Genomic DNA, 14,646 nt, shown 5'->3' with positions numbered 1-14,646 from the left:
CCAAGTCACTGCTCACCTAGTGACGGCAGAGGAACAGGGGACCGTTTGGACTGATGAGAACCAAGTCACTGCTCACCTAGTGACGGCAGAGGAACAGGGGACCGTTTGGACTGATGAGAACCAAGTCACTGCTCACCTAGTGACGGCAGTGGAACAGGGGACCGTTTGGACTGATGAGAACCAAGTCACTGCTCACCTAGTGACTTGCTTGTGGAAGTCTGTGAGCTGTTTGTGCGTGACGGTCACCGCTCCGCCCGACGTTTCCTTAGGAAGCCCCTTCAGCGCGTTCTCCAGCCAGCGGCAGAACGTCTAGAAAAGAAAAGACATAAATATCCACCGTCACTCTTTGGACAGCAGGTGTAAATGGGAACATGCTTTCTATCTATGTAAGTCTGTCTTTAGAGAACTGCTGACAGAGTTAGCAACTCTTCCACCTGGTGCCAGCAGTCAAGAGCCTCTTCTAGTGATTTATAGAACAGGCCTGAAGAACAGCCATTTCTATGCGTTAAATGAGTGTTCTATTATTTTCAACCTATGTGTGTTTTTATTTTGGGACCTCTCGACGTGACAGCTTCACACCCCTCTGAGTATCAGAGGGGTGTGAAGCTGTAATTGGGAGGTTGCCATGATACTTTGGTGTTGTGTCATTATCCAGGAGCGTTCTCTTGTTAATAAATACGTGATTGTTGTTCTCAACACTTCTAAAAACTCTCAAACCCCCCCCCCCCCCCCCAAATGAAGCTCAGAAACTGTGCCATCTAGTGGCAGGACGCTGCGGTCCTAACCCGAACACCATGATCTCCCAGAGCACCTCGGCCACATCGGGGAGCGTGTACGGAGGGTTAGGGTATGGATATACTGTATGTCATGTACTCACCGGCCTGTCGAACACCATGATCTCCCAGAGCACCTCGGCCACATCGGGGAGCGTGTACGGAGGCAGGCAGAAACAACACGTGTGCATGAGCTGAGTGACCAGTTGCTGACCATGCTGCTCCATGGCCTGGCCAATCAGCTGCTTACGCACCTCGAAGTCATCCTCGTGCTGCAGGAGAACAAATACAATACACACACACACACACACACACACACACACACACACACACACACAAATCAGGGCTGGGCACCTTTGACGATGGCTAGAGCCACTATATTTCCACGCTCTCTTTAGAGGGCCAACGTTGCATATTTCTGTCATAGCAAAAATAGCTGATCTACAAGCTCAAAAAGCATTTAGCATAAAGTGATGGTGGGGGCCGCATGTGGACCCCGGGCCGCCAGTTGCCCATGTATGGCAGGTTAGGTTAGTATACACAACGCGTTGCAATGCATCTCCTTGCAAGTCAGCTTGTAGATTGGCTTTTTTCACAATTTCTGAAACATTTTTTTGCCTATAACGAGTAACGACGTACCCAAAGTAAGGAGGCCAGGAGGAACGAGTAACGACGTACCCAAAGTAAGGAGGCCAGCTGGACTACATTTTCTAATCAAATATATTTTCTGAAACCACCGTTCTTGCCAACGTCGTCAGACATTGCACGCCTGACGGAGCCGTGTTGTTTTTGGCAGCAAATCTTGCACATTTTAGTCACCTGGCTACCGGCTATTTTCAGCGTAAAATGACTTATACTGGATCTCTTGTCCACTAGTCCCGTTCCTAGCATTTTAGTCTAGTTTGTAGCTGTTGACGAAATTGTCAATACATTTAGTTTTAGTCACCATAGCTTAGTTTTCATTTAGTTTTCGGCAGTGGAAAAAGGTAGTCGACGAACATTTTTTGTCTTGGTTTTAGCCGTGGTCATCACAAGGTCACTCACGTCGTTGCTGACCCCGGTGTGGATGAGGTCTAAGGTTAAAGGTCACTCACGTCGTTGCTGACCCCGGTGTGGATGAGGTCTAAGGTTAAAGGTCACTCACGTCGTTGCTGACCCCGGTGTGGATGTGGTCTAAGGTTAAAGGTCACTCACGTCGTTGCTGACCCCGGTGTGGATGAGGTCTAAGGTTAAAGGTCACTCACGTCGTTGCTGACCCCGGTGTGGATGAGGTCTAAGGTTAAAGGTCACTCATGTCGTTGCTGACCCCGGTGTGGATGAGGTCTAAGGTTAAAGGTCACTCACGTCGTTGCTGACCCCGGTGTGGATGAGGTCTAAGGTTAAAGGTCACTCACGTCGTTGCTGACCCCGGTGTGGATGAGGTCTAAGGTTAAAGGTCACTCACGTCGTTGCTGACCCCGGTGTGGATGAGGTCTAAGGTTAAAGGTCACTCACGTCGTTGCTGACCCCGGTGTGGATGAGGTCTCGGACGAACTTCATGACGCTACAGTTGGCGTCCCGGTGGTCCAGCGTGGTGGCGGCGATGGCACACTGGATGATGTGGACGATGATGCTGCTGCTGAGCAGCGTGACCGGACTGCGCTGGACGAACCTGGACGGGGGGAGAGACCAGATGGGTTTATTATGCTGCTGAGCAGCGTGACCGGACCAGATGGGCGTTAGACATGCAGGAATACAGAACTACTAAACACCTTGATTCTGATAAAGTTGATTCAGATTATTTCAGTCAGAATTGGTCAGAATTTATTAGGATTATAGCTAGGGGCGGATATCGCCAGTTATCTGGCGATGCGATTACATATCGATTTACGAGGGTCACGATTCGATTAATCCCGATTAATTGGGCTACATTACGTCATGTCATAGAAATACATGGGCAGGATTTCGGTTGAGGTCGAGGTCAGCACTCTGTCAAATTTTAAACTTTATTAGGACAAAAAAGGTGCTTTTCTTTGTTTCCTTATTCAGGGATTTAATTATCAGTTACTGAAGTGGAAGCTTTGGGTCAGTTCTTGAGACTATTATGTTGCACTTTTCTGTTTGTTTGCACACATTAAGGAGCATTTGGTTTAAAGTATTTTACAAGTATATGGCAACATTTTGGATTCTATGATGTTGAGGGGACACGGGAACTCGATACAACTCACAACGTGTACAAGACCATATTGCCCACTGACATCCAGAGATGCAGTCAAGACAACCATCCCCATCCCCAACACACGGACAGCTGCCCATGCACTCAGAAAAGGCGACTAGAATTACGAAGTCCATCGGCACTTTTATTGCAAAGGAATTACGTTCACATTCGGTCGTGGGGAGCGACGGATTCCGGGCCATGTTAGCACTTTGGAGCCACACTACATCGTCCCATCTCGGCCACATTTCACAGGCGGTCGATGGTGTGAGTTTTATCGAGTTCTCGTGTCCCCTCAACCTCATACAATCCAAAGTGTTCCCTTTCTGTCATTTCTCTTCCCCTTCGCGTTGGTAACTAGTTCTGTGGTTGTTGAAATCAAAAGCGTGTGTGAGAGCTGTGTGCGTCACTCTAAACGGTCCGGTACGACGCCGTAGTGCAGTCACAGATTAGTTCCGCCCTTTTGCTCCGGTAAAAAAAATATATTATACAATCGATTTTTGACATTTGTGCATCAATGAATTATCGCCCATGACGGCATCGCGATTAATCGATGATCAATTTTTTCCCCCACCACTTAATTTATAGCCCTTTGAGATGCTGCATCTCATTTTAGAGGGGGTCCATATAGCATCCATGCATGTGACAACATTAAAATAGCTTCTCCCCAATTAATCATTGTTATACTTTAGCTATTGAAAAATAGGCAGAGCTACAAGCTTGTAGGTCTGCTATTTTTGGAAAATCGTGAAAACGTAGTGCAAATCTTTGAATATATATTCTTTCAGAGCTAACGTTTTTACTCAAATCTTTGCTTCTGGGGGGTCCCTGGAACAACATATTTTCAGATTGGGGTCGGCGGCCAATTACATATAATCTTGTGGGTCCTTGACATGAAAATGTTTGAGAACGACTGACATAAGTTTTTTTCAGAAAAGTGTCAGGATTTAGAAGACATTTGTAGAATCGTTCGGCAGGTCTAACACCAATGGGCAGCGACAGGTCAAAGGTCATAGCACCAGTGGCAGTGACAGGTCAAAGGTCATACCGGGTGGCCAGTCTGAAGAGGTCGTCCACTGTGTCAGGGTGGTTGCGCAGACCGTTGGGCTGCTCCAATAGGATGAAGGTGGGCATGCAGAGAGCCTATTGGGCGAGAGGAGGAATACATTAGCATACAGAGAGCCTATTGGACGAGAGGAGGAACACATTAGCATACAGAGAGCCTATTGGGCGAGAGGAGGAACACATTAGCATACAGAGAGCCTATTGGACGAGAGGAGGAATATATTAGCATACAGAGAGCCGATAGAGCGTCGCAGTCCCTCCCCCTTTCAGAACAACGAGTGGCCCAGGAAATGAAAACACAATGCATTTCCCCATAGGCAGTTCTTATTTAATTTATTTAAAGACCTTTTAAGCGTCGTACGAAGCCAACTCTTGTCGTGACAAATCATGACAACACACAGAATTTTTCGGGCCAAACAAAGAATTAGAAAGTAGAAAAAAACGGCAGGTTACAACACTTTTTTTTGTTGTTTTTCTTCTTTGTAATTATTTGTTTGGTCCAAAATATTGTGTGTGTTGTCATGATTTGTCACGACAAGAGTTGGCTTCGTACAACGCTTAAAAGGTCTTTAAATAAATTAAATAAGAACTGCCTATTGGGGAAATTGAAAATTGTGTTTTCATTTCCTGGGCCACTCGTTGTTCTGAAAGGGGGAGGGACTGCCCCGCTCTATAGGAGGAGAGGAGGAACACAGCCATGATTAACACCCTTAGCACACAGGACGGAGTTCTCCTCCCTATCAATTAGTATCGCCCAGCGCTCAGGACGGAGATTTATTGATATCAAAACCGATCGCTGGGAGTGCCTGTTGGGCAATATTCAATGTTATTTTCCGGTGGGACGTAATGGAAAATGTTCCCCCCATTTTAGCCGACGAGACCGAAAATCTTAAAACATGAATAACTCGATATAAAATAAATCACTCCGTCCAATTCTAAGCAAAGATCCTGTGTTAGACGGCACATCGCCAAAAATGGGTACTCTATATATTAGTGCTCCCAGAATTGGCCAAAAATGACGTTCGAATATGGAATATCCGTTGGCAGCACTGCTCTACATGTCCATGGGTTACCTGTAACACTGCTCTACATGTCCATGGGTTACCTGTAACACTGCTCTACATGTCCATGGGTTACCTGTAACACTGCTCTACATGTCCATGGGTTACCTGTAACACTGCTCTACATGTCCATGGGTTACCTGTAACACTGCTCTACATGTCTATGGGTTACCTGTAACACTGCTCTACATGTCCATGGGTTACCTGTAACACTGCTCTACATGTCCATGGGTTACCTGTAACACTGCTCTACATGTCTATGGGTTACCTGTAACACTGCTCTACATGTCCATGGGTTACCTGTAACACTGCTCTACATGTCTATGGGTTACCTGTAACACTGCTCTACATGTCTATGGGTTACCTGTAACACTGCTCTACATGTCTATGGGTTACCTGTAACACTGCTCTACATGTCCATGGGTTACCTGTAACACTGCTCTACATGTCTATGGGTTACCTGTAACACTGCTCTACATGTCCATGGGTTACCTGTAACACTGCTCTACATGTCCATGGGTTACCTGTAACACTGCTCTACATGTCCATGGGTTACCTGTAACACTGCTCTACATGTCCATGGGTTACCTGTAACACTGCTCTACATGTCTATGGGTTACCTGTAACACTGCTCTACATGTCCATGGGTTACCTGTAACACTGCTCTACATGTCCATGGGTTACCTGTAACACTGCTCTACATGTCTATGGGTTACCTGTAACACTGCTCTACATGTCTATGGGTTACCTGTAACACTGCTCTACATGTCCATGGGTTACCTGTAACACTGCTCTACATGTGCATGGGTTACCTGTAACAGTGGGTACTGTACATGACCATGGGTTACCTGTAACAATGGGTACTCTACATGTCCATGGGTTACCTGTAACATGTCCAGTAGTCCCTGTCTGCATCCATCCTCCATACCGTACTCGTCTACAAGGATGCTTCCCAGGTACAGGAAACAGGAGTGGGGATACACCTGGTACACACTGACCATCTGGGGAACGAACAAACAAATGTGATTTGTGATCAACTAGTGAGTAAGTGTAATGTACCTGTGTGACCAGAGGGGCTGTAGTAGTGAGTAAGTGTAATGTATCTGTGTGACCAGGGGGCTGTAGTAGTGAGTAAGTGTAATGTACCTGTGTGACCAGGGGGGGCTGTAGTAGTGAGTAAGTGTAATGTACAGTGTGACCAGGGGGCTGTAGTAGTGAGTAAGTGTAATGTACCTGTGTGACCAGGGGGCTGTAGTAGTGAGTAAGTGTAATGTACCTGTGTGACCAGGGGGCTGTAGTAGTGAGTAAGTGTAATGTACCTGTGTGACCAGGGGGCTGTAGTAGTGAGTAAGTGTAATGTACCTGTGTGACCAGGGGGCTGTAGTAGTGAGTAAGTGTAATGTACCTGTGTGACCAGAGGCTGTAGTAGTGAGTAAGTGTAATGTACCTGTGTGACCAGGGGGGGGCTGAAGTAGTGAGTAAGTGTAATGTATCTGTGTGACCAGAGGCTGTAGTAGTGAGTAAGTGTAATGTACCTGTGTGACCAGAGGGGGCTGTAGTAGTGAGTAAGTGTAATGTACCTGTGTGACCAGAGGGGCTGTAGTAGTGAGTAAGTGTAATGTACCTGTGTGACCAGGGGGCTGTAGTAGTGAGTAAGTGTAATGTACCTGTGTGACCAGAGGGGGCTGTAGTAGTGAGTAAGTGTAATGTACCTGTGTGACCAGGGGGGCTGTAGTAGTGAGTAAGTGTAATGTACCTGTGTGACCAGGGGGCTGTAGTAGTGAGTAAGTGTAATGTACCCGTGTGACCAGAGGGGGCTGTAGTAGTGAGTAAGTGTAATGTACCTGTGTGACCAGGGGGGCTGTAGTAGTGAGTAAGTGTAATGTACCTGTGTGACCAGGGGGCTGTAGTAGTGAGTAAGTGTAATGTACCCGTGTGACCAGAGGGGGGCTGTAGTAGTGAGTAAGTGTAATGTACCTGTGTGACCAGGGGGGCTGTAGTAGTGAGTAAGTGTAATGTATCTGTGTGACCAGGGGGGCTGTAGTAGTGAGTAAGTGTAATGTATCTGTGTGACCAGGGGGGCTGTAGTAGTGAGTAAGTGTAATGTATCTGTGTGACCAGGGGGGCTGTAGTAGTGAGTAAGTGTAATGTATCTGTGTGACCAGGGGGCTGTAGTAGTGAGTAAGTGTAATGTACCCGTGTGACCAGAGGGGGCTGTAGTAGTGAGTAAGTGTAATGTACCTGTGTGACCAGGGGGCTGTAGTAGTGAGTAAGTGTAATGTACCCGTGTGACCAGAGGGGGCTGTAGTAGTGAGTAAGTGTAATGTACCTGTGTGACCAGGGGGGCTGTAGTAGTGAGTAAGTGTAATGTACCCGTGTGACCAGAGGGGGCTGTAGTAGTGAGTAAGTGTAATGTACCCGTGTGACCAGGGGGCTGTAGTAGTGAGTAAGTGTAATGTATCTGTGTGACCAGAGGGGGCTGTAGTAGTGAGTAAGTGTAATGTACCTGTGTGACCAGGGGGGCTGTAGTAGTGAGTAAGTGTAGTGTACCTGTGTGACCAGAGGGGGCTGTAGTAGTGAGTAAGTGTAATGTACCCGTGTGACCAGAGGGGGCTGTAGTAGTGAGTAAGTGTAATGTACCTGTGTGACCAGAGGCTGTAGTAGTGAGTAAGTGTAATGTACCTGTGTGACCAGGGGGGCTGTAGTAGTGAGTAAGTGTAATGTACCTGTGTGACCAGGGGGCTGTAGTAGTGAGTAAGTGTAATGTACCTGTGTGACCAGGGGGCTGTAGTAGTGAGTAAGTGTAATGTATCTGTGTGACCAGAGGGGGCTGTAGTAGTGAGTAAGTGTAATGTATCTGTGTGACCAGGGGGGGCTGTAGTAGTGAGTAAGTGTAATGTATCTGTGTGACCAGGGGGCTGTAGTAGTGAGTAAGTGTAATGTACCTGTGTGACCAGGGGGCTGTAGTAGTGAGTAAGTGTAATGTATCTGTGTGACCAGAGGGGGCTGTAGTAGTGAGTAAGTGTAATGTACCTGTGTGACCAGGGGGGCTGTAGTAGTGAGTAAGTGTAGTGTACCTGTGTGACCAGAGGGGGCTGTAGTAGTGAGTAAGTGTAATGTACCCGTGTGACCAGAGGGGGCTGTAGTAGTGAGTAAGTGTAATGTACCTGTGTGACCAGGGGGCTGTAGTAGTGAGTAAGTGTAATGTACCTGTGTGACCAGAGGCTGTAGTAGTGAGTAAGTGTAATGTACCTGTGTGACCAGGGGGGCTGTAGTAGTGAGTAAGTGTAATGTACCTGTGTGACCAGGGGGCTGTAGTAGTGAGTAAGTGTAATGTACCTGTGTGACCAGGGGGCTGTAGTAGTGAGTAAGTGTAATGTATCTGTGTGACCAGAGGGGGCTGTAGTAGTGAGTAAGTGTAATGTATCTGTGTGACCAGGGGGGGCTGTAGTAGTGAGTAAGTGTAATGTATCTGTGTGACCAGAGGGGGCTGTAGTAGTGAGTAAGTGTAATGTACCTGTGTGACCAGAGGGGGCTGTAGTAGTGAGTAAGTGTAATGTACCTGTGTGACCAGAGGGGGCTGTAGTAGTGAGTAAGTGTAATGCACCTGTGTGACCAGAGGGGGCTGTAGTAGTGAGTAAGTGTAATGTACCTGTGTGACCAGGGGGGCTGTAGTAGTGAGTAAGTGTAATGTACCTGTGTGACCAGAGGGGGGCTGTAGTAGTGAGTAAGTGTAATGTACCTGTGTGACCAGAGGGGGCTGTAGTAGTGAGTAAGTGTAATGTACCTGTGTGACCAGGGGGGCTGTAGTAGTGAGTAAGTGTAATGTACCTGTGTGACCAGGGGGGGGCTGTAGTAGTGAGTAAGTGTAATGTACCTGTGTGACCAGAGGGCTGTAGTAGTGAGTAAGTGTAATGTACCTGTGTGACCAGGGGGCTGTAGTAGTGAGTAAGTGTAATGTACCTGTGTGACCAGAGGCTGTAGTAGTGAGTAAGTGTAATGTACCTGTGTGACCAGGGGGGCTGTAGTAGTGAGTAAGTGTAATGTATCTGTGTGACCAGAGGGGCTGTAGTAGTGAGTAAGTGTAATGTACAGTGTGACCAGGGGGCTGTAGTAGTGAGTAAGTGTAATGTACCTGTGTGACCAGGGGGCTGTAGTAGTGAGTAAGTGTAATGTACCTGTGTGACCAGGGGGGGCTGTAGTAGTGAGTAAGTGTAATGTACCTGTGTGACCAGGGGGCTGTAGTAGTGAGTAAGTGTAATGTACCTGTGTGACCAGAGGGGGGCTGTAGTAGTGAGTAAGTGTAATGTACCTGTATGACCAGAGGGGGCTGTAGTAGTGAGTAAGTGTAATGTACCTGTGTGACCAGAGGGGGCTGTAGTAGTGAGTAAGTGTAATGTACCTGTGTGACCAGGGGGGGCTGTAGTAGTGAGTAAGTGTAATGCACCTGTGTGACCAGGGGGCTGTAGTAGTGAGTAAGTGTAATGTACCTGTGTGACCAGGGGGGGCTGTAGTAGTGAGTAAGTGTAATGTACCTGTGTGACCAGGGGGCTGTAGTAGTGAGTAAGTGTAATGTACCTGTGTGACCAGAGGGGGGCTGTAGTAGTGAGTAAGTGTAATGTATCTGTGTGACCAGAGGGCTGTAGTAGTGAGTAAGTGTAATGTACCTGTGTGACCAGGGGGCTGTAGTAGTGAGTAAGTGTAATGTACCTGTGTGACCAGGGGGCTGTAGTAGTGAGTAAGTGTAATGTACCTGTGTGACCAGGGGGCTGTAGTAGTGAGTAAGTGTAATGTACCTGTGTGACCAGGGGGGCTGTAGTAGTGAGTAAGTGTAATGTACCTGTGTGACCAGGGGGCTGTAGTAGTGAGTAAGTGTAATGTACCTGTGTGACCAGAGGGGGGCTGTAGTAGTGAGTAAGTGTAATGTACCTGTATGACCAGAGGGGGCTGTAGTAGTGAGTAAGTGTAATGTACCTGTGTGACCAGAGGGGGCTGTAGTAGTGAGTAAGTGTAATGTACCTGTGTGACCAGGGGGGGCTGTAGTAGTGAGTAAGTGTAATGTATCTGTGTGACCAGGGGGGGGGCTGTAGTAGTGAGTAAGTGTAATGTACCTGTGTGACCAGAGGGGCTGTAGTAGTGAGTAAGTGTAATGTACCTGTGTGACCAGGGGGCTGTAGTAGTGAGTAAGTGTAATGTACCTGTGTGACCAGGGGGTTGTAGTAGTGAGTAAGTGTAATGCACCTGTGTGACCAGAGGGGCTGTAGTAGTGAGTAAGTGTAATGTACCTGTGTGACCAGAGGGGGCTGTAGTAGTGAGTAAGTGTAATGTACCTGTGTGACCAGGGGGCTGTAGTAGTGAGTAAGTGTAATGTACCTGTGTGACCAGGGGGCTGTAGTAGTGAGTAAGTGTAATGTACCTGTGTGACCAGGGGGGCTGTAGTAGTGAGTAAGTGTAATGCACCTGTGTGACCAGGGGGCTGTAGTAGTGAGTAAGTGTAATGCACCTGTGTGACCAGGGGGCTGTAGTAGTGAGTAAGTGTAATGTACCTGTGTGACCAGAGGGGGCTGTAGTAGTGAGTAAGTGTAATGTACCTGTGTGACCAGAGGGGGCTGTAGTAGTGAGTAAGTGTAATGTACCTGTGTGACCAGAGGGGGCTGTAGTAGTGAGTAAGTGTAATGTACCTGTGTGACCAGAGGGGGCTGTAGTAGTGAGTAAGTGTAATGTACCTGTGTGACCAGAGGGGCTGTAGTAGTGAGTAAGTGTAATGTACCTGTGTGACCAGGGGGCTGTAGTAGTGAGTAAGTGTAATGTACCTGTGTGACCAGGGGGTTGTAGTAGTGAGTAAGTGTAATGCACCTGTGTGACCAGGGGGCTGTAGTAGTGAGTAAGTGTAATGTACCTGTGTGACCAGGGGGTTGTAGTAGTGAGTAAGTGTAATGTATCTGTGTGACCAGGGGGCTGTAGTAGTGAGTAAGTGTAATGTACCTGTGTGACCAGGGGGTTGTAGTAGTGAGTAAGTGTAATGTACCTGTGTGACCAGGGGGCTGTAGTAGTGAGTAAGTGTAATGCACCTGTGTGACCAGAGGGGCTGTAGTAGTGAGTAAGTGTAATGTACCTGTGTGACCAGGGGGCTGTAGTAGTGAGTAAGTGTAATGTACCTGTGTGACCAGAGGGGCTGTAGTAGTGAGTAAGTGTAATGTACCTGTGTGACCAGGGGGGCTGTAGTAGTGAGTAAGTGTAATGTACCTGTGTGACCAGGGGGTTGTAGTAGTGAGTAAGTGTAATGTATCTGTGTGACCAGGGGGCTGTAGTAGTGAGTAAGTGTAATGTATCTGTGTGACCAGAGGGGGCTGTAGTAGTGAGTAAGTGTAATGTACCTGTGTGACCAGAGGCTGTAGTAGTGAGTAAGTGTAATGTACCTGTGTGACCAGGGGGCTGTAGTAGTGAGTAAGTGTAATGTATCTGTGTGACCAGAGGGCTGTAGTAGTGAGTAAGTGTAATGTACCTGTGTGACCAGGGGGGCTGTAGTAGTGAGTAAGTGTAATGTACCTGTGTGACCAGAGGCTGTAGTAGTGAGTAAGTGTAATGTACCTGTGTGACCAGGGGGCTGTAGTAGTGAGTAAGTGTGATGCACCTGTGTGACCAGGGGGCTGTAGTAGTGAGTAAGTGTAATGTACCTGTGTGACCAGGGGGCTGTAGTAGTGAGTAAGTGTAATGTACCTGTGTGACCAGGAGGCTGTAGTAGTGAGTAAGTGTAATGTACCTGTGTGACCAGGGGGGGGCTGTAGTAGTGAGTAAGTGTGATGCACCTGTGTGACCAGGGGGGGGCTGTAGTAGTGAGTAAGTTTAATGTACCTGTGTGACCAGAGGGGGCTGTAGTAGTGAGTAAGTGTGATGTACCTGTGTGACCAGGGGGCTGTAGTAGTGAGTAAGTGTGATGCACCTGTGTGACCAGGGGGCTGTAGTAGTGAGTAAGTGTAATGTACCTGTGTGACCAGGGGGCTGTAGTAGTGAGTAAGTGTAATGTACCTGTGTGACCAGGAGGCTGTAGTAGTGAGTAAGTGTAATGTACCTGTGTGACCAGGGGGGGGCTGTAGTAGTGAGTAAGTGTGATGCACCTGTGTGACCAGGGGGGGGCTGTAGTAGTGAGTAAGTGTGATGCACCTGTGTGACCAGGGGGCTGTAGTAGTGAGTAAGTGTAATGTACCTGTGTGACCAGAGGCTGTAGTAGTGAGTAAGTGTAATGTACCTGTGTGACCAGGGGGGCTGTAGTAGTGAGTAAGTGTAATGTACCTGTGTGACCAGGGGGCTGTAGTAGTGAGTAAGTGTAATGTACCTGTGTGACCAGGGGGCTGTAGTAGTGAGTAAGTGTAATGTATCTGTGTGACCAGAGGGGGCTGTAGTAGTGAGTAAGTGTAATGTATCTGTGTGACCAGGGGGGGCTGTAGTAGTGAGTAAGTGTAATGTATCTGTGTGACCAGAGGGGGCTGTAGTAGTGAGTAAGTGTAATGTACCTGTGTGACCAGAGGGGGCTGTAGTAGTGAGTAAGTGTAATGTACCTGTGTGACCAGAGGGGGCTGTAGTAGTGAGTAAGTGTAATGCACCTGTGTGACCAGAGGGGGCTGTAGTAGTGAGTAAGTGTAATGTACCTGTGTGACCAGGGGGGCTGTAGTAGTGAGTAAGTGTAATGTACCTGTGTGACCAGAGGGGGGCTGTAGTAGTGAGTAAGTGTAATGTACCTGTGTGACCAGAGGGGGCTGTAGTAGTGAGTAAGTGTAATGTACCTGTGTGACCAGGGGGGCTGTAGTAGTGAGTAAGTGTAATGTACCTGTGTGACCAGGGGGGGGCTGTAGTAGTGAGTAAGTGTAATGTACCTGTGTGACCAGAGGGCTGTAGTAGTGAGTAAGTGTAATGTACCTGTGTGACCAGGGGGCTGTAGTAGTGAGTAAGTGTAATGTACCTGTGTGACCAGAGGCTGTAGTAGTGAGTAAGTGTAATGTACCTGTGTGACCAGGGGGGCTGTAGTAGTGAGTAAGTGTAATGTATCTGTGTGACCAGAGGGGCTGTAGTAGTGAGTAAGTGTAATGTACAGTGTGACCAGGGGGCTGTAGTAGTGAGTAAGTGTAATGTACCTGTGTGACCAGGGGGCTGTAGTAGTGAGTAAGTGTAATGTACCTGTGTGACCAGGGGGGGCTGTAGTAGTGAGTAAGTGTAATGTACCTGTGTGACCAGGGGGCTGTAGTAGTGAGTAAGTGTAATGTACCTGTGTGACCAGAGGGGGGCTGTAGTAGTGAGTAAGTGTAATGTACCTGTATGACCAGAGGGGGCTGTAGTAGTGAGTAAGTGTAATGTACCTGTGTGACCAGAGGGGGCTGTAGTAGTGAGTAAGTGTAATGTACCTGTGTGACCAGGGGGGGCTGTAGTAGTGAGTAAGTGTAATGTACCTGTGTGACCAGGGGGGGCTGTAGTAGTGAGTAAGTGTAATGCACCTGTGTGACCAGGGGGCTGTAGTAGTGAGTAAGTGTAATGTACCTGTGTGACCAGGGGGGGCTGTAGTAGTGAGTAAGTGTAATGTACCTGTGTGACCAGGGGGCTGTAGTAGTGAGTAAGTGTAATGTACCTGTGTGACCAGAGGGGGGCTGTAGTAGTGAGTAAGTGTAATGTATCTGTGTGACCAGAGGGCTGTAGTAGTGAGTAAGTGTAATGTACCTGTGTGACCAGGGGGCTGTAGTAGTGAGTAAGTGTAATGTACCTGTGTGACCAGGGGGCTGTAGTAGTGAGTAAGTGTAATGTACCTGTGTGACCAGGGGGCTGTAGTAGTGAGTAAGTGTAATGTACCTGTGTGACCAGGGGGGCTGTAGTAGTGAGTAAGTGTAATGTACCTGTGTGACCAGGGGGCTGTAGTAGTGAGTAAGTGTAATGTACCTGTGTGACCAGAGGGGGGCTGTAGTAGTGAGTAAGTGTAATGTACCTGTATGACCAGAGGGGGCTGTAGTAGTGAGTAAGTGTAATGTACCTGTGTGACCAGAGGGGGCTGTAGTAGTGAGTAAGTGTAATGTACCTGTGTGACCAGGGGGGGCTGTAGTAGTGAGTAAGTGTAATGTATCTGTGTGACCAGGGGGGGGCTGTAGTAGTGAGTAAGTGTAATGTACCTGTGTGACCAGAGGGGCTGTAGTAGTGAGTAAGTGTAATGTACCTGTGTGACCAGGGGGCTGTAGTAGTGAGTAAGTGTAATGTACCTGTGTGACCAGGGGGTTGTAGTAGTGAGTAAGTGTAATGCACCTGTGTGACCAGAGGGGCTGTAGTAGTGAGTAAGTGTAATGTACCTGTGTGACCAGAGGGGGCTGTAGTAGTGAGTAAGTGTAATGTACCTGTGTGACCAGGGGGCTGTAGTAGTGAGTAAGTGTAATGTACCTGTGTGACCAGGGGGCTGTAGTAGTGAGTAAGTGTAATGTACCTGTGTGACCAGGGGGGCTGTAGTAGTGAGTAAGTGTAATGCACCTGTGTGACCAGGGGGCTGTAGTAGTGAGTAAGTGTAATGCACCTGTGTGAC

General features: G+C 47.9%; 1 protein-coding gene across 1 annotated transcript in view; it reads right to left on the bottom strand.

Annotated features, from left to right (window-relative positions):
- tnpo3 (transportin 3) overlaps positions 1-14,646 on the bottom strand; it is a 75,214-nt gene that overhangs the window by 5,128 nt on the left and 55,440 nt on the right. Inside the window, exons 17-21 of the mRNA XM_083794499.1 lie at positions 5,978-6,094; positions 4,016-4,110; positions 2,268-2,424; positions 878-1,045; positions 197-309 (exon numbers count right to left, since the gene is read on the bottom strand). Coding sequence (XP_083650625.1) covers positions 197-309; positions 878-1,045; positions 2,268-2,424; positions 4,016-4,110; positions 5,978-6,094 — 650 coding nt within the window. The remainder of the gene's footprint in view (positions 1-196; positions 310-877; positions 1,046-2,267; positions 2,425-4,015; positions 4,111-5,977; positions 6,095-14,646) is intronic.

Source organism: Protomyctophum parallelum (assembly GCF_964188405.1).
Source record: "Protomyctophum parallelum genome assembly, chromosome: 22".
NCBI lineage: Eukaryota > Metazoa > Chordata > Actinopteri > Myctophiformes > Myctophidae > Protomyctophum > Protomyctophum parallelum.
This window is presented reverse-complemented; position numbering and strand designations above follow the sequence as displayed.